Source organism: Abramis brama (genome assembly GCF_963993115.1).
Source record: "Abramis brama genome assembly, chromosome: 10".
NCBI classification, from domain to species: domain Eukaryota; kingdom Metazoa; phylum Chordata; class Actinopteri; order Cypriniformes; family Leuciscidae; genus Abramis; species Abramis brama.
The window spans coordinates 14,929,169-14,949,331 of NC_139972.1; the positions used below are offsets into that span (position 1 = coordinate 14,929,169).

The window sequence follows — 20,163 nt, forward strand, 5'->3', positions numbered from 1 at the left end:
GACTGTTGCGGCCTCATAAAAGACTGTGCATCACCTTTACCCTGTTTCCTTCAGTATCACTGACACTGTTGGCCAACAAGATCTCAAACAATGTTACAAAGAGTCTCCTTATACTTACACCATTCAAATGTTTTGAAAGAAGTCTCTTATGCTCACTAAGACTGCATTTATGTGATAAATAATGCAGTAAAATCATCAGTAAAATTGTGAAATATTATTGCAATTTAAAATAACTGTTTTCTATTTGAATATATTTGAAAATGTCATTTATTTCTGTGATGCAAAGCTGAATTTTCAGTCTTCAGTGTCACATGATCCTTCAGAAATCATTCTAATATGCTGATTTGTGCTCAAGAAACATTTCTTTTTATTATTATCAATGCTGAAAAGAGTTATGCTGCGTCATATTTTTGTGGGAACAGATACATTTTTTTCAGGATTCTTTGATGAATAAAAAGTTAAAAAGAACAGCATTTATGAGACATTATACAAATCTTTAATGTCACTTTTGATCAATTTAATGCATCCTTACTGGAGAAAAGTCTTTATGACCTCAAACCTTTGAATGGTAGTGTACTTATTATTCACATAAGAGTCTCATATTTATCATAAGAGATTCGTATTACTGAAAATGACAGACTTTTTAATGAAATGAAATTTAGTGGAGTCAAAAGTAAGATAGCCTACTTTAGAATGTGGTATAAAAATTGTACAAATATATATATATATATATATATATATATATACACACACACATATATATATACACACACATATATATATACACACATATATATATATATATACACACACACATATATATATATATATACACATACATATATATATATATATATATATATATATATATATATATATATATATACACACACACACATGTATATATATATAATGAGTGTATATGTATATAATGAGTATAGAAATAAAGAAAACTTTTAAGTATAATCGAAATAAACTTCTTCCCTAGTAAAATCACATGAAGATCAAAAAAGGGATGAAATAACTATTTGTAAAGCGTAATATGTTGCATTATGGGTGCGAGGATCTCTGCTTTGTTTAGTGAATCAGGTGGATGGCAGTTCCAGGCCTGAAGTGTTGTGTTCAGCGTGACTGCCTCAGACATTTCCTGCTTGGCTTTGTTCGGCCCCATGGCTGCCTCTCAATTTACAGCAAAGCTATTAGAACAAACTGCTCTTGGGGGCACAAAGGTAGATTGGGCATGACGCTAAGAAGCTAATCGCCCAAATGTCCCCTGCGCAAGGACAAACTTTGAGGATTGAGGACAATTGATCCAAAACGGAAAAGAGGATCTTAAGGAGTTCGAGCACGTGTCATTTGATCTAAAGTACAGGTGAAACTCAAAAAATTAGAATATCGTGCAAAAGTTCATTTATTTCAGTAATTCAACTTAAAAGGTGAAACTAATATATAATATAGACTCATTACATGCAAAGTGAGATATTTCAAGCCTTTATTTGTTATAATTTTGATCATTATGGCTTACAGCTTATGAAAACCCCAAATTCAAAATCTCAGAAAATTACAACATGAAATCAATTTAAAAAAAGGATTTTAAATACAGAAATGTTGGCCCTCTGAAAAGTATAATCATGCATATGTACTCAGTGCTTGGTTTGAACCCTAACCTTTTAAGTTGAATTACTGAAATAAATGAACTTTTGCACAATATTCAAATTTTTCGAGTTTCACCTGTTTTTAAATTTTAAATAAATACTGTTCTTTTGAATCATATGAATCAAAAACATTTCCACAAAAAAATATTAAGCAGCACAATGTTTTCAACAGTGATAAGAAATGTGTCTTGAGCAGCAAATCAGCATATTTATATGATTTCTGAAGGATCATGTGACACTGAAGACTGGAGTAATGATGCTGAAAATTCAGCTTTGTATCACGGAAATAAATTTCATTTTATAACATATTAAAATAGGAAGCAGTTAACACATTATTTCACAATATTACAGTTTTTACTGTATTTTTTTTATCAAATTAATGCAGGCTTGGTGAGCAGAAGAGGCTTTAAAAAAATCTTCCCAACCCCAAACTTTTGAACAGCAATGTAAATTTAAATAAATAATAATAATAATAAAAAACTGATGTGATGTATTTTTCTAGCTCTAAAAACTCTGACTATGGTCATCTTTTTTACTTTCTCTTCTGCCTCAGCATAATTAGCCTCTTTTAATAAAACAAGTGAGGAAATCATTAACTCTCAAGGGGAAATCCTGACTGTCTTATCCTATCCAGCCTGGAATCACACCATGAAAACTATGTGATCTCGATAAGGACCATGGGGAGTTTCATTACAAGAGACATCTTCATTTCTTTTGTGGTTTGCATTACTTGATATCAGAAGATGGGACTTTTCCAACAATCCCATTCACACCTTTAATGGAAAACATATATAGGATAAAGACACATTCATCATCATATCACAATATGACTATTCCATTTGCTAATTATGTGGCAAAAATAAATAAATAAAATAATCTAATCTGGCTCTGGCAAATACGGCAACCATGGATTAAAGGCCTGCCCTTCCGAAGCACTTTACATGGCTTGGAATAAACTTGCAAAACTGCGACAGCCATAAAATCAGAATGAGGAGAAAAACAAAGAGCCATGCTCCAGCACATCTTATCACACATTATGGGCTGTAAAACAAACCGAAAGACTCTTCAGCTCAGGCGTGATTGGTATCTGAATTCACATGATTAGATTCAGCAGGTTAATGGTGTCACTCACACCAAACCTGCACAGGACGAGCGCATCTCTCTCTCTCTGCCTGACTATCTATCGTTCTGTCCATCTGTCTATCCATCTCTCTATCTATCGTTGTCCATCTCTCTCTCTCTCTCTGTCTATCTATCTGTCTGTCATTCTCTCTCTCTCTCTTCTATCTAATCTTGACAAGAATTTGTCAAAAAAGTATTTAATGTTTGTCCTGACAAACTGTCCTTTACAATTTTAGTCCTCCTAAAAATGTGTTTTTGTGTTTTCACGTTGGTAAAAAACGTGAAATCGCCAAAGCCAATACAGGTTTTACAGTTTTTCTCAATCTCTTTGGCTCAATTCTCGAATGAGAATTTCACATTTTTTCTCTCAAAATACTAAGTTCAGATCTCTGAACAATTAGTTTCTTGTTCACATCATATTTGAATTTCTTATTGATTTAAGCAAATTGAGTAAGTACATTTGTCAACAAGTTGCACAATGACTAAATGCACATGGCTTGTTGATCAAAACTGAGTTGATTCTCAGTGAAATTGTCAATCTCTTCACTGATTGAAAGTAATCACTTCTAAAAAGTATTTCATCGTGTGAGCCATCACATGCAAAATTATCCATTCAGTGATCAAAATCTGTAAGACATGTTATATTCCATAAATATTTATGACATGGAATGTTTGTAATGTTTGCTAAATTGGTAAATGGCCTGCCGTTGTAATGAAATAGGAATCACAATCTTATCAACCAACCAATCAAGTTTGGAAACTACATATGAAGTTTGCTGACAGCACAATCACCACCATTTTTGAACATGGAGGAACATCACATATCTGAACAGCAGCAGCTACATCAGGACTGTATGAACTTTTTTTCTAGAAATGTGTTACATGTAAACAAAAAACTATTGTCATGGAAAAGCAATAGGAAGCTGAAACTAAGAAGATATACTGGTGTTAGAGAAAGACATAATAGAGTGTGTAAAAATGAATAGCAACTGAGAATATTCAGTTTACATCTAACACATTGGCAATAGTTGCAAAGATAAATGGACTAAGTGGATAAGTGTACAGTAAATAAAGCAGTTAAGAGTCAACAAAAAAGTAGAAAAAAACAACAAAAAAACATGAAACTTATATAACAAATATTTCCATGGTGAAAAAGCATCTAAGCATTTTGACCAGTGTGGCTCACACGATGACAAAAACACTTTTTTATTTTGGTGGCATTGGCCAATTAACTGACACAAAAACTAGGTTTTGAAGCATGAATTAAATGTTTTGGGTGAGTTACTACGTTTTGCAGACATGCCATAGAGTTCGGATGTTCCAGCAAAGAGTTGTGACACTTGAACTTACAGTTTAGAGAAATGTGCCAAAGCGATTGAGGAAAACTGTAAGACTTGATTATCGACATTATGACGCCACTAACACTAAGCCTCTTAGATATTAAATTCCCTCATATTTCTTTTATACAATAGCAGGTGTGTTAAAGTTTTGACGCTTCGTCTCTCACCATTTTAAACGAATGTTTTCCATGTCAGCTGAGCATCATTCAGGCTGTAGGCCTCAGAGATGTTGTGCGATGAGAGGGAGCCCTCTACTGGTTCAGTGCTGATAATGGCTGCTGTAGGCCCTCTAGGCCCAGATATTAGCCTAAGTGCGAGTGAGAAAATAAAATACACAATAGGCAAACACGAAATCTTTCAATCACGTTTTAATGAATCTGACAGGCCGCTTTTGTCAATGGCGGTACCTGAGTGGGCTTTTGGCATATGCTATGTGCAAACTATACAGACATATGATCAGGTGCAGACATGAGAAATAAAAAAAAAAAGGCAAAAACAGACACATGCAAATTAATTCTACTCCGAAATAGCAGGACAGCAGACAGGAAGACGACAAATACATCTGTTGTGCGATCAGACTTTTACTAACTACATTCAGAAACCTGGTCTGCAGACGCTAACATGAAAAGACTTGACGACAACATGTTATTGGCTTGATGGAGTTAGTATTTTGTAATATGACTTACATGTGATGTTTTTGCTCTTAAACTTTATTATATGTGCATCTCAATTACATACATCTAATCCATTGTATATTCAGATAGACATTTCCAAAAGTCAATACTAGCTCTCTCAAAACGCAATACCTCAAACATCAAATGAAAAGAAAAAATACATTTACTGCAGAGGTAATCAGACCAAAACATTCCTTCTAGAACAAAATGCTTCCAATCAAACTATACAGATCCACCTCCATACAACCAAATGTGCTTCTATGCTTTGCCCCAATACCCCAAAAATGACATACAGCGCATGGCATTCAAACTATTACAGCACTAAGTCACCAAAAATATATCCATTTATAGCAGACATATGTGCTGGTAAATACTCACATTTTCTGACTTCCGTTATTATGCTTTTTTGTTCGTTTTTTTTATTATTTTTTTACAACATATGTGCTAGGAAAAACCTGCAAGGACCATTAACAAAAACTCGGGGCCTCTAATGAAAAGCAATTTAACTGCAACATGTACACAAGTAGTATGGGATATGATCCATGCAGTTGTGCACAGCCAGCATAGTCATGGTATGGTCTCGTTTAATATTTCATTGATGACATCAGCCACCAGTGCATCACAGTCTTCACAGGAGGTACATTCTACGGTCTGGTCCGGTCTAGACTAGACTCAGCCAGACTTGAAGAGAAGAATGGCCACCTGGCCCAAGTAGAAGTAGATGAAGTGTTTTGTCTCATGGGTCACGTAGCTGCCGAAGTTCCTTCCCACAATGCAATGCCACGTAGGATTGTATTTCTTATCGAACTCCTGTAACATGAGACAACGTGGTATTAGCACACGGGAAATGCAAACGTGACAAAAATACACGTTAGGAGTCCAAGATAACAGTATGGCTCAAATCTCACCTTTTTGATGTATGCGGCAATGTCCTTCTCTATGTTGTATTTCTCCATGGCCTGCGTAGCACAGTCCACCGCATCCTGCTGCATGTCTTCAGACATGTCGGCGTTCTTGATCACAGCCTTCCTGTCAGTCATGGTGCCTGAAAACGTAGAAACCAACTTAGTTAAGTCTCCACTTCCACTCGAAACAGTGGGGCCTTTCATGTGTGCTTCTTCCCTGACAATGGCAGGTTTCCTGACAGAAAGCCATCACTGAGAGGATCTGATTTGTTAAGGTAATTCAAATCAGGTGACACTAGATACTTTCATGAGAACCAAGCAGGTCTTTCAATCAAACACTAAAACTATCATTTGCAGCTCGTCAATGAAGGCCACATTTGCATACTACTAATGCTGGGCCCAGAGAACCAAAGCAAACTGTGTTCAAATTAAGTAAAATCCTGTATAAAAGTACTTAATAACTAGCAATACTAATACTGAGATGCATGCGCTCCAAATGCATGCAAAAATACTATAAAGCAGCACTGAAAGATCTCGCACAGCCATGTCAGCACTTCACACCACGTTGATTTAACAGTGAAACTAATAATCATGGTGGCAGTCGACCAAATGACGGATTACGGTCTGGATCATCTATCAAGACATTGACAGGTCAGGATGGAGGAATGCTACGTCACACCTCCATTCACAGCGTGCGCGTTTGGTGCTCCGGCAGATCAATGATGCTCAGGTGCACGCGGCGTCTTCATTTCGAAGTCAAATACATCTTTGCTAAAGCGACTGTAATATTGTCCCCCCAAAAAACGCGATTTAAATGTCTAAAACGAATGCATCAGGCTCAAAATGCATGCTAGATCATTCTTTGTATATCACTCGAGATGGTAAACTATTCCACTCACCTGTCAACAATATTTGGCAAGAGGAATTTGCAATTCAAAACAGTCGCCGTATGAGCTTTCGTCGTTTCGGGTGTCCCTTTGACGCTATGAGAAGAACATAAGGATCAAGTCAAACGCTGACTGGTGCCCGCGCTAAAATCCCTGGCTCTTCACAATGCCGTCCTACACAGCGCTCGCCATTGGCTGCAGACCAGCCGCTCCCTGCGCCCCTCTGCCAGCATCTTATTTCATCCCACAATGCATCTTTAACCGGAGACCAGAGGGAAATGTGCTTGTTTGGTTATAAGCCTCAGGACTGTGTAGGCCAGGAAATAGCTTAAATTAGACTCGGTAGACCTTCACAATGAAAACACGTCACAATAAATTATTGCATTTTAGAGAGGTACCTCATGGTCAGTCCCACGCAGTGTAATGTAACTTGAAATGAATAATGTAATGATTCTGGTTCCGATTCTTCTAGAATTTTATAGAATTGTGTGTGTGTGGGATCATTCTAATGAGATGATTTCCAATTTCTACAGAATAAGAATTCATATTTAATTCAGTTCTTGAAAAAAAAAGGTGCACTTCCATGCAGAAAAAAAAAAAACTATTCAATTAATTATTCTAACTAACTTACATAATAGAAATACTATTACTTTCTGTCGTTTATAAATTCAACTGATTGCAAAGTAACTCAAGTTGGCATCAGTCAGTATTGACACGGATTTAAGTCTTGACCTAAACTACCAGTTCTACTTCATTTCACGTTGGACATGACTGATATAATAACTAGCGGTTCATTCAGCTACCGCTTTAAATGTTTTGATTCACAATAACAGAGACGGTTCACGAGTCGTTTTTCTGAGAATTAATCCATTTCTTACATAATTCCTTATCCTAACTGCGGTTTACAGTCGCTAAGCAACCTCTTTTTTGTTTTTTACATTACAAACATGGATGACTTGCATTCACATGTAGAATACACAAGTATAGTTTGAAAAAATGTACGTTTTTTTCTGTTCATTAAAATGTTGTTTTGGACACATTTAGTTTGTATGAAAAAAAAAAAAAAAGTCCTTCAATCTCTTGCATTCCACCCGAGTCATCCAGGCTTGAAACACCATAAATTTAGTTAAATTACAATTTTAGGTCAGTCAGAATTATAACTATATCCAACCATTCAGAACCATTAAAAAGCAAATGAATAAATCATACAATGTTTTGTACCAATGAAACCTTTATTTAGGCAAAAAAACGTCACTAAAAGAAACAAAATGCTAGTGATGTTAAAGCATCTACTGTCCACGTTGGGACAGTGTAAATCTAAAAATGCCTGAGTATACCCCCCAACCCAAAAGGTACTTCTTCCCATTTACCATACGGTTCCTTCCTGTCGACTCCATCCCCACAGATTGCTCCAGCCTCTCCTCCTCCAATGTGTTAAATGTGAAGGGCCAAAACGTCTACATATTCCACTGAGGTATAAAGAAAATAAAGGGGGCAGGGGAAGTACTTTTGAACTGTGGTCTTAAAATCCTATGATCCTGGGAGCAATTGATCCTGTTCCATGTATCCAGCAATCCCTATCCTATCTTCATTATGTACTGATCCCAGTGATCCGGCATCCACTGAGCCTCTCCTCCAATCCAAACCTTAAGATACCAGCAAAATCAAGACAAAGGAGGTAAAGAGTTAGAATCAAATCCACTCAAACCTGCCTTTCTTTGATGCATGCATACAGCATTAAGGCCAAAACAGACTAACCTAACACTGAGACTGATTCAAAGTTGCATCTATGAACACAAAAACCCAACTAGTACATCTTTACAATGCAAACAATGATGCCATTTGACGTGAAAATTACCTAAAATTGGTAGTTACCCAAATAACGTCCTGCAGGCCAAGAATAGTATTTTTCCAGATGTAATGTAGAATTTGAGTGCTCAAATTCACCCTTTTACGCAACAAAGTATAGATTTAGCAATCCTTTATTACAAAGCATCAGTTCTGTGTCACGTCTAGAGGAAGACAGCATAAAACAGTTGTTGTGGAACCCACTATCCCGTTAAACATACATGGCATTTACAAAAATATTGGGAGCCATTACATAACCCTTTGTTTGGTCTATGAAAAAGACGTCCACTTTGTATTAAAAAAAAGTGATGGGCAAAACAAAAGGAAGTCAGTTAAAAACGTACGTTTAAAATAACCAAATGGATGGGAGGGAGGGAAGACAGAACATAGGACATTCATAAGATCATAACAGTCTCACAAACCAAGGGGGGGGAGGGGGATTAAAACATATGGGGTTTGTGATGTGTAAAGACTGTAAAAATAAAAAAAAACACAAATGGTTCACGGCCTCCACTAAAGAGGTGAGAAGAGTGGAGCGCTTTAGGAGCGAGAGCGGGAACGGCTATGGCGAGGGGAGTACTGCGGGGATCCTCGGCTGCGGCGCGGGGAGTAGCTTCGGCTACGGTTGTTGCTGCGGCTGCGACTCCTGCTGCGACTGCGGCTCCTTGACCTTGATCTTCCATAGCTCGGACTGCGGGGACCGTCCACCTTCACGCGGATGTACGCAGTTTCTCCCTGGCAGAGAAAGAACTTTCCACTGAGCAAATGTGACGTATAATCATGCTAACATTATATATCACTATACTTACCAGACTTTGGTTGCCCTCAAAACACCAGTATTCCCATTTCCATTAACCAGTAAGCACTGACTACACAAGACGTCTAGTTTGACATGGTTTACCTTTGGCATTCACAAGGAGAGGTCAACCGATACTGGATTTTGCTGACAATAACTACGTTCGGAAATCTGTCCGATAAGAGATTAATTGAACAATAGTATTTAAAAATCAGTAATATGAACGAAAACTTAACGACGATTAGTGCTGAACGGTTACAAAATTAACAAAAGACTTAATGTTTTGTAATAAATTAAAATCATTTAATTTTTTTTGTCATGAAATAAAATATGTATAAGAGAAAAGAAAATCAGTTTTTCAGAATGTAACTTTTAAATGGCATGTACTAAATTTCTCGTGTATTTTACCTTGCTCTTACATTTTTGCACATAACTAAAATGTTTTCGTAAGAAGAGAAAAAAAAAAAACTAAAATCAGTGGTTTCTGTGCACACGCATTTGTTATATATATATATATATATATATATATATATATATATATATATATATATATATATATATATATATATATATAGCTTTGTCTTATGAAGCAACTGGATGAGCCAACACAAAAAAACATTGTAGCAGCATTTGCACATTAACAAGGTTATTAACATGAAATTGATTAAGATTAATACCGTAGAACTCTCCAGCCATGTAAAATATGCATAAATGCATTTTTTTTTTTAAAAGGTCAGCAACAATTTTCCCCCTCAACAACCGCAGATTAAGTAGCTAAAACAATATCAGCCAAATGCTATTCACAAGGACGGGTTCACTTACAACATAGATCCACCTTTTGCTTATCCAGGGATTTTGCTTACCTTAAGAATATTCCAATGCTAAGCAAATCCAAATGTTGGGATTCAAATCTCAAACCTACCTCATGCGACCGGAATTTTGTGTTATCCAGTTTGCGAACGGCGTAGGTCATGTCTTCTTTGCGAACAAACTCCACCACACCAGTGCCATCTCGGAAAACGTCAGCGTAACATACATCACCTGCTTCACGCATGTGATCCTTCAGATCCTGCCAGCTACCACTCGGTGGAAGCCCTGGAATGAATAAAAATAAATAAAAAAATAAATGAAAAAAAGTGTCAATACAACTTCAAATGGCTCTTTAAATTAAGTACAAATCTGACGCTACCTTACCTGAAACGATTACTCTGTACTCCGAACGTCTGGATGGGGGTCCATATCTACCCCTAGGAGCCCCACCTCCACCACCGCCACCACCACCTCCTCCTCCGCCGCCGCCACCACCTCCGCCAAAACCACCTCTCCCCATACCTCTCCCGCTTCTCGGAAACTCCACTCGAAGACGATAGCCATCGTAGTCATAGCCATCACGAGCATAAACGGCATCTTCAGCATCTCTGAAGGAAGGGGAGCAAGAAAAGCATGTAAATATCAATGTCATGAAAAGGCAGTCAGTGCAGCATTGAGATAAACTATTAACAGGGTCCTAATCCTCAACCACTAATCTGACCAGCTGGTTAAGAACACATCATTGTGAATTGTATTCCCTTTTAAATTGGATGTCATTACATATTAGACCGGAACACTGATATATTTTCCATTTATAAAGTCCTTTTAGGTTTGTTTCCCAGATAAGAGTAGCTGCAACATCGTGTTAGTACATATACAACCAGATCATCAAATCATATTTTGATTATACCGTGAAAGAAAACGGTTTATAGTTGTGCTGCTCCAAATGATTGGAATGTGCTACAAAAGTAATTGAAATATGAACAAATATTTCAATCTTTGCATTTAAAAAACTACTAGGGAGTGTTTTTAATCACTGCCTGTAAATGTTTTAAATGAATGTGTATAGCAATGTATGTTTTTATGTCTTTCAGGAGATTTTAAACTCTCCTGCCAGGCTGCAGTTGAAAGTGACTTGCCAGATTAAATAAACCTAAACATTAAGTGCCTTAATATTAAAAGAAAACTATACTGCCTAAAACTTTGTACTGCCTAAAAATACAGTACAGATCAAACATTTGTTTTCAGCAAGAACTCGCTGCAGCTAATCTGAATCAAGCTTAGTACAAATGACTTTCTAAGACTTAGTACAAATGACTTTCTAAGTCATTTGTAAAGTAAAAGTAAATTTACAAACCTAGGGTAGTTACCGGTATTAAACACTAACAGAGCAATTGAAACTCAAGTTTGCGCATTAAACAAACACTTTAGATCAAAATGGATAATTGAAGATTGCAAAGCCTACTCTCATTACGAAGACAAGCATTAGTGAATATACAATTGAGCTCTGGAAACATGGTGAGCACGGCTAAGCTAATTAGCATGTTAGCACAGAAAGCAAAAGTAAAACGGTTAGTATTGAAATATATACACACACGCTTTTTCACATAGAGAGAGAGAGATACTGTGAAAACGCAGTGACAAAAGTAACAGGTTTTTAAAAATTGGATAATTTAATAAGTGAAATCTGTACGTTGAAACAAACGGATTAGCTTTTTAGCTAAAGGCTCAAGGTTCAGTTTTACACACCTGGGGTCTTCAAACTCGACAAAGGCGAATGGCGGTCCGCCACGTCGGTTTTTCAGATCGATATCCCGAATGGCTCCGTACTTATAAAACACATCTTCGACATCTTTAGTGCGGATATCAGGGGGCAGATTCCCCACATAGATGCGGCAGTCGTTACTCCCAGCAGGGCCGCGGATCACACCACCACCAGACATCTCCACACAGATATACCTTCACCTTCCTGCTAAGCAGATAAATTACACTTTTATTAGACAGATAATTGTTTAACTTTCGAAATACATTGAATAAACCTAGTTACTAGTCAAATACAAAACAAAGAGACTTACTATTGTTTGAAGCGCCGCTCGCACGCGCACTCCGAGAGCGTGTTTTCTCTGGAATCGCGCGGGTCTCTTCCTCTTCAGCACAGCAGGCGCGCTGTAGCCAACGCGGAGGGATCTAGAGAAACGGGCTGTTCGGCGAGTAATGGGGTAGCTACATCCGCGACGCAAACTAGTTCGTATAGGGATGTCTAAAATAATAAAATTGTTTTATGTGGGTGGGGTAATTAGTATTAATAAGGTACGAAAAAGCAATGTCAAGCTTTTATTTACAGTCGCGTGGTTTATTCTGGTCCTGGCGTGAAGTCACTGTGCTACAAATTGCTTGCACCTGCGGTAAACTGTATTACCGAATTACTCAGCGACTAAGTTGAAAATAATGAAACATTTAAAATTTATATTTTAAATTATTTATATATTATTTATTTAGGCCATCACACAAACACATACACACAGCTCATCAGCTTATAAATCATACTAAGTGATGTTTTTTGAAAATGTACAAATGCAGAAAGTTGTCTGTGGTGCGTAGGTTTAGGGGTAGGGTTAGTGTAAGGGGGAGTAATTTACACATTGTACAGTATAAAAATCATTATATATATATGGAAATTCCCCATAAAACATGAGAACACTATGTGTGTGTGTGCGCACTCAAAGACTACAGTCCAAACTTTATTGCAGCATTTTCAGTTTGTATTAATTAATAATTTAGTTTTAACTTTTGTCAATAATGCATTCAAGCCAAACATCCTGAATTAGAGACTCATAATAAATCACAAACTCGTAATCCATGCTGTTATTCTTCATCAGAGCAAAGGCTTTATTAAAGATTTAGATGACAGACGGTTAGATTACAGAAGCGTATAGCACAGATCCTTATAACTATCCTAAGAAACCCTTACATTTTGACAGTAAGTGACAAGGATCAATATTACACAGTCAACTGTAACTTTATTAATAAACTTATCAGTTTAATCATTATTTTTCTAAAGAACTGTCTCAGCAACAGAAGCTAATTTTACAATGTTTTTAAGATAAGCAACTAGAGGACACCACACATTTCCACATCCTCAGAAACTTACTTAGCAATCACTTTCATGTGCTGTTTTACATCAACATCACATTTATGAGATGATGATAATAATAATCAATCTACATATATTTAAGAGTTTTATATGGAAGTGTCAGTGACATTTGCTAACTTTCAGCTAATGCTGGAATATGGGAATCAACAGCATTTCAATATGCATAGCTGGAAAGGTAATGGGATAGACCAATGGCTCCGCCGCTGTCACCACAAACTGTGTACTTCCCTTGGGATGCCAGACTGTTGATCTAAGGACAAAAGACAGAAGTAGAGAAGCGATTAGAAAGAAAGAAAGAACAAACAAACATCTATCTATCTCTGTCTGTCTGTCTGTCTATATAAATATATAGGCTATATAGTTGTCATGCCTCTGCTCGTTTGATGAATTCCTCGGTTGCGGCGGTCTCGTTTTCTCTCTGTCCACGCCAGGTCTTCAGAGCCGAGGCCTGCAGAGCTCGGCCGAACGAGAAGGAGAGAGCCCAGGGCTTCACCAGCGGGCAGTTGTTGATGGCATTTAGGTTAATGGAGGCCTCTTCCTCACTTTGACCTCCTGATAGAAAGGTCACCCCTGAAAGTGCAGGAAGTCTGTAATTACGCAGTGTCCAGACTCGTCAGTGAATCTGAAACCAGGTTTACAGTTTGTAATATATCCTTACCCGTGACAGCAGGTGGGACAGTACGCCGCAGAGCAGTGACTGTTGCCATGGCAACCTCCTCTGCACTGTATTTGGTAGGGCAGCTGTGTCCAGGGGTTACCATATTGGGCTTGAGTAGTGTGCCTTCCAGATACACATGATGATCAAACATGGCTTTGTAGACCGCTGCTAGCACCTGAATCAATGACAGTGAATTTAAAGGGCTGGTTGATTATGATTTCACTTTTCTAACTTTAGTTAGTGTGTAATGTTGCTGTTTAAGCATAAACAACATCTGCAAAGTTACAACGCTTTTTAAGGACTACAACAAACGGCCGGTAGGGACTACATGACATTCCTCCCAGGTTAGTGACATCACCAACCCTAAAATTTACATAAAGCCCACCCCCGGGAACGCGATTTATAGATTATCATGACAGAATATGCTAATCAATGACTAGAAGATAACTACACATACATAAATTCATCAACTAACCATTCAGAAATGTCCTGTTGCATTCTCTCCATCATTGTCTGACTCCGGTTTGAACATAAAAGGCTAAAAGTTTTTGAAATTTTCAGTGCATGTCTGTGTGAGTGCAAGCTGTTGAAGCTCCGCCCTCTTTGCCGGGAGCAGCGGCTCATTTGCATTTAAAGGGACAGACACAAAAACGGTGCGTTTTTGCTCACCCTCAAAAAGTGATGATTTTAACATCTGTGGGGTATTTTGAGCTAAAACTTCACATACACACTCTGGGGACATCAAATAATTATTTTACATCTTGTGAAAAGGGCATTATACCACCCCTTTAAATCATATGATTATTCCAGCAATTTTGAATGTGTCAAGAATATTAAAGGCGTAGATGAAAAAGATCCAAGACTCAACCTCATGTTGTTCCAAAACAGACTGACTTTCAATATATGGACAAAAATAGATTTATGTTCCACAGAAAAAAGAAAGTCATACAGGTTTGGAATGACATGAATGTGAGTAAATGATAACAGAATTTTCATTTTTGAGTGAACTATCCCTATAAGAAGTACATAAAAAGTAAGAATAGTAACCAACCCTCTCTGTGACAAACTGGCAGCGCTTTAAATCATGGTCTCCATCAGGCAGGATCTCAGGTTCCACGATGGGTACAATCCCATGCTGGAAGAACAGTTGACATTAACATATTATCTTTAACATATTTCTATTTGTATTTTATAACTCTCAATTTCGCCTCATTTGACTTTTACCTGCTGACAAATACTAGCATAGCGAGCAAGGACTTTCGCATTTTCTGTAATGCACAGGTTTGACGGGGTGGTATCACTGATTTTCATCACACAGCGCCACTTTGCAAAGTCAGCTCCATCCTTTTTATACTGAGCGCAGCGTTCTGAGAGCCCATCCAGACCTGTTGAGACATAGCGCTACATTTTTATTATGTTAAAATTCTGGGTACTATCATATGTTCTGCCTCAAAGTGAACCTAAATGGATTCAATACATGTCACCAAAAAACAAATCAAGTAAAACAGTAAACTTTTAACAATAATACTTCTCACATATTACATCCAAACAAAGTTAACATGGTAACTATTTTTTACCACAAAATGTGAATAATGAAAAAGTATTATGTATAGGTAAGTATAATAATAATAATAATAATACAAATAACAAAAATATTTATAAAAAATGCAATTAAATATATATATATATATATATATATATATATATATAATTGCATTTTTTATAAATATTTTTGTGTGCTTTCCTGAAGCTCAAACAGTAGAGCATGATCACATCCACATGCATGAACTGATACAAATATATGCCTTCACCTCAGCATAATACTGTATTTTGTTTCAAATATAAACATATAAATGTAAAAAAAAAAACCTCACAGGGTAGTTGAGAATCTGACAAAACAAAATACATTTAAAAAATATATATATATTGTGGGTCTGTGCAACTGCTTTTAACCATGACATTTGCAGGTCAAATTGTCACACAGTCACACAATTTCAAGAAACCAGTATTTCAACAACAAAAAGAAAAAAAAAGAAAATTCAATTGAATGAGCAGATATTGAGATCCAGAGAACGGATGTTTTTGATATACCTTGTGTAGTGGTCTCTCCATTGGTCCCTGGCAAGGGGACTACACCTTTGTCAACCTGTGAAGAAAGGGCAAAAGGTTTTAACAAATATAACATTTTTAATTCAGCTCAATGGCTTAAACGCACTGTCAGAAAAGAAGCACAACAGCTTATCACCGGGGCAGTACCTTTAAAGGAATAGTTCACCCAAAAATGTAAAATTATCCCATAATTTACTCACCCTCAAGCCATCCTAGGTGTATATGACTTTCTTCATTCAGACGAACACAATCAGAGTTATATGAAATAATATCCTGGCTCTTCCAAGCTTTATAATGGCATTGAATAGTGCCAGAATTTTTGAAGCTCAGAAAAGTGGATCTATCCATCATAAAAGTAATCCATACGACTCCATTGGGTTAATAAATGCCTTCTGAAGAAGCGAAGCAATGGGTTTTTGTAAGAAAAATATCCATAACTTTTTAAACTATAATCACTGGCTTCCAGCAACGACCATACGCGTGTTTACAAGAGAGTCGAGTTCGGGTGGAAGGGTGACCTCTAACCTGACGTATGACGGAGGGCGTAGGCGTAGCGTAAGCTCAGGCGAGAACTGACGAACGCAGCGGATAGAGCAAAACAAAACACTTTTTTTTAAAAACGTTGGAGGATTTCGACATAAGAGAAGAGGAGCTTGAGTCTTCGGGTCAGAGGTCACCCTTCCTCCGGAACTCGACTCTCTCGGAAATGCGCCAGGATATTATTTAATAAAACTCTGATTGTGTTCGACTGAAAAAAGAAAGTCATGTACACCTTGGATGGCTTGAGGGTAAATTATGGGACAATTTTCATTTTTGGGTGAACTACTGGAGCAAATGTGTACCTTATCTACCCCTAACAGGTGCATATTCATACCTTAGAGTAATAAGCTTTCCAATATTAATCTTTTAGAGGTAAATATGGTACAACATTGTCCTTTGAAGGGCACTGCCTAAGTGGCAAGCTGTCGTACCTCTAAACAAATAAATACGAAATGCAAAAATGAAGTTGGGATTGGAAAATGTTGCAAGCCAGATTCAAACAGCACCAAGGCTCAACATGTCAAAGCATATTGCTTACATCCATGCCAGTAAACCCAGGTGAGTCTTCATACCTTGATCCCAACAGTGATGCCCTTGTCCTTAATCATCTTAACGAACGGGATGCCATCATCAGAGTTCTGGTAGAGTGTTTCGTGGAAGAAGATCACTCCACCGATGCAGTTATCAATGCGGTCATCAGCGGTGAAGAGCACCTGACGGAAGAGGCGGCGGTTCTCCTCGTTGTTCTCTACCCCTATCTGGTTCAAACGCTTCCCCATGCTGCCTGTTAGAACGTGCACAAAACCAAAGTGAGTTCTTGCGGTTTTCTTTGACACTGCAATTTCTGTTGAATAACTGGAGTAAGTCCCACTAACCTATGGACTCGTCTGCAGCTAGGATGCCTTTCCCTGGTGACACTATACGCAAAGCTATCTCATGTAGCTCCTTCTTTTTCTCAGTGGTGAGGGGAGGAAACTGATGGGTCATCCTAAACCTTCTGATACAACCTGAGGATACAGTAAGAGTAGATGAACACAACAAAACCAAAATGGGATTTCACCATATTGCCTTCCTGCTGAAGTCATCTAGGATTCATATGGTACACTGTAAGACATTTTTTGTAGAAAGCAGATAATGTGCTGATAATCATCATTATCTTCTATGTTAAGTTTATGGACAATTCCTTCAAACTTAAAACACAACACAATGCGTAATTCAAAATACATCTAACACTCTTAAAAATAAAGGTTTTTGTAATGATGCCATGGATCATTTTTGGTTCCCCATTGAAACCTTCAGTGAACAGTTCTTAAAAGAAACATTTTTCTATTAGTGAGAAGAACATTTTAATAACCTAAAGAATCATTTTCCACTATAAAGAACCTTTTTGTGCAATGGGAAAGTTACATAGATGTTAAATGCTTTATATGGAAACATATATGCCAATAAAGAGGAAAAATTGGGCTCTAATTTTACAGACTTTTCTTATGTGGAAAACCTGGAAATATCAGGGAATTGTAAAAAATTGTGATTTCCTGGCCTAAAATCGATAAATAAATAAAATTCTATTAGTCTATGCCCAAATGTAGAACATTTCATCAGTTCGAAATTGGTCTCTGTATAAATTCAGTCTCTAGAAAATTATTTTTAAAAATCCTTATCCACTAAACATATTCTTGAAGATTTAAACCCCCGCCTCCTGAGGCGAAGTTGTACTTTTTAAATGAAACAGCTCCTAAACCATTCAGAAATGCCCAGCATTCACTTTCACAAAAGCTGAACGGATATCACTCTTGCTACTTTGTTATCTGCAACTGAAGCACATAGACTCACTGTTTACAAGCATGAACTACACATAAACTACTCTCTTTGTGAATAACTAAGTTGCCAAATTACAGCAAAATGTTATTTTAAGAGTTCTCAAATTCGTCAACTTCTTCTACTTGAAAACCTTTAAACCTTTAGTAGAAACTAAGCACAATTACACATTTCTGCAGCATCTGGAAACTGATCATTATTCTCAGCATTCAAGAGCATTTTCTAAATGGTAACTCGCTTGTAAAAACACAACTTTTTAGTAACTTTTTTGCTCCCCTGCAAATTTCACAAATAAACTGTTATCCAGAATGATCAAGGCAGTAAATTCAACAGATGGAACGACAGCGATACTCACCAAGTCAGAGCAGACCGAAGAACTCAGACCAGGAGGGCTTTTTCCAACAGACGAGATGAGACGTGACTGATTCTTTAACAGTGGCAGTGTCCCAATTCTTTATGAAGGTGATATCCCAGAGGATGCTGACACTTGTAGGGCGGAGCTTAACGTCATGCCCTCATTAAGTTATTGGGGGAGGTGTTAAAGGCCACCAAAGGTTGCCCACCCGATCCCATTTCTCTAGCAGCATGTATTCTCATTATTTTACACACAATGTAATGCAATCTAACTAGATTAATTAAATGCTGCAAAAGTTGCTAGGGTAGTGTGGGTTGTTGCCAGGGTGTTGCTAAGCTGTTCTGGGATGTTGCTAGGTTGTTCTGGGTAGCTACATACTCAAAAGAGCCCAGATGAGGCTCGGATCCATTCTTCAGTGCAAGTCTATGGATTTTTTTGCCCGTTTTATCGTACGCCAGGTGAAAATTGAGTCTGAGTATTGAAAATTGAGTATTGTAAGCCACATTTTTTGAGGTATCATTGTAACCTGTGTGCAGAAGGGTCTTCCGGGCAACATATTTCAATTTAATGTATTCCCGTCAATAATATAATTAGATCAAATATGCCTCAGGCAAATCTTCGAATCAAGTCAGATGAGACTCCCATCATACCCTTAGGGAAATGTTGGCAGTCACAGAGCGGTTGAGATTCATGCATATATGTGTGATAAAAAAATGAGGTGGGGTCATGGCATAATTTCAAGTTCTATACAGGTGAGCAGAATTTTTAGATGACTTCATGATCTAGTTTTTCAAGGACAAAAGATGGAGTCAAAAGTTTGGAGATTCAGTTTACCAACACATTGATTTGTTTTGAAATGATGTGATTGATGCTTTTGGATCTAAAAGTGTCTAATTTATTCAGATCACATTTAATATGCGTAGAAAAAGACAGACATTTTTAGGACCATGTCGTTCAATCCATAAGAAAGCAATAAGATAGCGTAGATAAAAATGGCAGGTTTAGAGGGATACCCAATGTCTTACTATACATAAAGGACCGAACACATCTGAAGTAGACTCTCAGGAGAACTGGTAAGAGTTACGGATATTTTAAGCCACCTCTACAGGGGCTGTGATTTTTTTTCCTGATACCTAATTAAAAACATTAATAATGATGCTTTATCTGGTGTTCAATTTTCAGCCCTATTAAGGCTGCTCCCATTTGGGTTTGTCATTGCGCTCACAAATAGGTCACACCAAAGTCTCAAAGTTGGAGAAATGTCTCCAGGTCTCATTCGCCGATATATCATTTACCATTCTATCTTTTGAATTGCAATGACATGAAGTTCTACTTTCGTTCTCCACATCAAATGATGAACGAATTCTATTTTTGGGATTAATGTTGAGAATGATCTTTACAGTATGACTGAGAACTGCCAGTGAACCAAAATCTATTTAGTTTACTATCATTCAGCTACTTTTTACCATAATAACTGCACTAATACTAAATT

At 37.2% G+C, this 20,163-nt stretch overlaps 3 protein-coding genes across 4 annotated transcripts; all 3 read right to left on the bottom strand.

The window, feature by feature from the left end:
- Positions 1 to 4,470: 4,470 nt before the first annotated feature.
- dynll2a (dynein, light chain, LC8-type 2a) lies at positions 4,471 to 6,892 on the bottom strand. Its single transcript, XM_084125442.1, has 3 exons — positions 6,596 to 6,892; positions 5,700 to 5,836; positions 4,471 to 5,601 (listed from the first exon to the last, which is right to left on the bottom strand). Exons 2-3 carry the CDS (start codon positions 5,829 to 5,831, stop codon positions 5,464 to 5,466), a joined length of 270 nt encoding a protein of 89 aa, XP_083981568.1. The 5' UTR covers positions 5,832 to 5,836; positions 6,596 to 6,892; the 3' UTR covers positions 4,471 to 5,463.
- Positions 6,893 to 7,796: 904 nt separating this feature from the next.
- srsf1a (serine and arginine rich splicing factor 1a) lies at positions 7,797 to 12,240 on the bottom strand. 2 transcript variants are annotated; one of them, XM_084125437.1, is made up of 5 exons: positions 12,113 to 12,240; positions 11,787 to 12,009; positions 10,422 to 10,645; positions 10,150 to 10,322; positions 7,797 to 9,166 (listed from the first exon to the last, which is right to left on the bottom strand). In XM_084125437.1, the coding sequence occupies exons 2-5, from the start codon at positions 11,978 to 11,980 to the stop codon at positions 8,972 to 8,974; spliced, it is 786 nt and encodes a 261-aa protein (XP_083981563.1). In that variant the 5' UTR covers positions 11,981 to 12,009; positions 12,113 to 12,240; the 3' UTR covers positions 7,797 to 8,971. The 2 variants fall into 2 exon arrangements, with proteins under 2 accessions (XP_083981563.1, XP_083981564.1); XM_084125438.1 differs by having other exon boundaries at positions 11,787 to 12,006; positions 12,113 to 12,235.
- A 656-nt stretch (positions 12,241 to 12,896) lies between these two features.
- Positions 12,897 to 18,808, bottom strand: aldoca (aldolase C, fructose-bisphosphate, a). The gene is made up of 9 exons (XM_084125822.1): positions 18,672 to 18,808; positions 17,374 to 17,505; positions 17,071 to 17,282; positions 15,941 to 15,995; positions 15,074 to 15,234; positions 14,901 to 14,984; positions 13,850 to 14,024; positions 13,562 to 13,761; positions 12,897 to 13,441 (listed from the first exon to the last, which is right to left on the bottom strand). The coding sequence occupies exons 2-9, from the start codon at positions 17,483 to 17,485 to the stop codon at positions 13,346 to 13,348; spliced, it is 1,095 nt and encodes a 364-aa protein (XP_083981948.1). The 5' UTR covers positions 17,486 to 17,505; positions 18,672 to 18,808; the 3' UTR covers positions 12,897 to 13,345.
- Positions 18,809 to 20,163: the final 1,355 nt, after the last annotated feature.

What these genes read in the sequence shown, in the direction of transcription:
- dynll2a (XM_084125442.1), bottom strand. Translation starts at nt 5,831, where the DNA reads ATGACTGACAGGAAGGCTGTGATCAAGAACGCCGACATGTCTGAAGAC. An exon ending in TTGCCGCATACATCAAAAAG is followed by an intron (nt 5,602 to 5,699) that starts GTGAGATTTGAG and finishes CTCATGTTACAG; the next exon opens with GAGTTCGATAAGAAATACAA.
- aldoca (XM_084125822.1), bottom strand. Translation starts at nt 17,485, where the DNA reads ATGACCCATCAGTTTCCTCCCCTCACCACTGAGAAAAAGAAGGAGCTA. An exon ending in GCATCACTGTTGGGATCAAG is followed by an intron (nt 15,996 to 17,070) that starts GTATGAAGACTC and finishes CTTTCTTCACAG; the next exon opens with GTTGACAAAGGTGTAGTCCC. An exon ending in GCCAGTTTGTCACAGAGAGG is followed by an intron (nt 14,025 to 14,900) that starts GTTGGTTACTAT and finishes TCATTGATTCAG; the next exon opens with GTGCTAGCAGCGGTCTACAA.
- srsf1a (XM_084125437.1), bottom strand. Translation starts at nt 11,980, where the DNA reads ATGTCTGGTGGTGGTGTGATCCGCGGCCCTGCTGGGAGTAACGACTGC. An exon ending in GTCGAGTTTGAAGACCCCAG is followed by an intron (nt 10,646 to 11,786) that starts GTGTGTAAAACT and finishes CCCTTCCTTCAG; the next exon opens with AGATGCTGAAGATGCCGTTT. An exon ending in CAAAATTCCGGTCGCATGAG is followed by an intron (nt 9,167 to 10,149) that starts GTAGGTTTGAGA and finishes TTTCTCTGCCAG; the next exon opens with GGAGAAACTGCGTACATCCG.